This window comes from Talpa europaea, assembly GCF_964194135.1.
Source record: "Talpa europaea genome assembly, chromosome: X".
Lineage (NCBI taxonomy): Eukaryota > Metazoa > Chordata > Mammalia > Eulipotyphla > Talpidae > Talpa > Talpa europaea.
The window spans coordinates 63230237-63231147 of record NC_140081.1 but is presented as its reverse complement, the minus strand read 5'-3'; the positions used below and the strand labels follow the sequence as shown (position 1 = coordinate 63231147).

At 44.8% G+C, this 911-nt stretch overlaps 1 protein-coding gene across 1 annotated transcript; it reads right to left on the bottom strand.

Moving 5' to 3' along the window:
- Window positions 1-268: 268 nt before the first annotated feature.
- On the bottom strand, window positions 269-571 carry TCEAL7 (transcription elongation factor A like 7; the record flags this gene model as incomplete). Its single annotated transcript, XM_084258969.1, has 1 exon — window positions 269-571. The coding sequence occupies one exon, from the start codon at window positions 569-571 to the stop codon at window positions 269-271; it is 303 nt and encodes a 100-aa protein (XP_084115095.1).
- Between the last annotated feature and the right edge of the window lie 340 nt (window positions 572-911).

Here is a 911-nt window from a genome sequence, read left to right as displayed (position 1 = left end):
TATATAGTTTCACAACTTGTCATTTTCACTTAAAATATACGCTGCGCATCTTCCATGCAAATGAATGAAATCTCCTTCGTTATTTGATAAATGGGAGAGATTGGGTCAGAAGATGAGATGTTGATAACAAGAGTCAAATTTAAATCAAAGGAACATTGAAGGTTTGGAGTGAAATGATAGCAACTATTTGGCAGGTAAATGCAGACAAGAAGAAATAAATGGTGGAAATATTAATAACAGAAATAGTTGAATTTGGAAGAGAAGGGCATTAAAGGGGATACGGGCGGTCCCGAGAATGCCTGTGGTTAGAATGCAGGGCTCTAAATTTCTTTCTCAGACCCCTTATCTCTTCCAAACACCTTTCCATCTCATCTCCCTCTCTTGTCATCTCTTCATCCCTAAAATGCCTACAGTCTATGTCTTCTTTAAATTCCTCGAGAGACTGAAGCAGCCTTTGCCTAAAATTCCCTTCCGTCTGTTGGCGCTCAAATTCTCCATAGGGACGTTCTTCCTCTCGCTTTGGCACGCTGCTTTTGGGCTTCCCTTCATTTTCTTTGCAGGGTTTCTGCATGATGTTTCCTGCATATGTCCAGAGAGAAAAGGTATGGTCAGACTGCATGGTTTCCTGGGATTCAGGATTGTCAGCTTTTCCTTGAAACAAGATACTCCCCTAAACCCCCACCCCTGCCTGGCAGGTCCAGCCCTCAAGTTCAACATGCCTTCCTTTCCTTCCCTTCGTCCTCTCCTCCTCCTTTCCCCCCCTTCTTCTGCAACCCCCCATTTCTCCAGCAGACTAGACTAATGGCCTCTCTGATGAGCCAGAGAAGGGGCGCAGTCTGAATTGCTCAGTGATGTTGCAAATTTCACCCAACTCACACCGTCGGAGATGGGGGTTTAAGTGCATCTCTCCC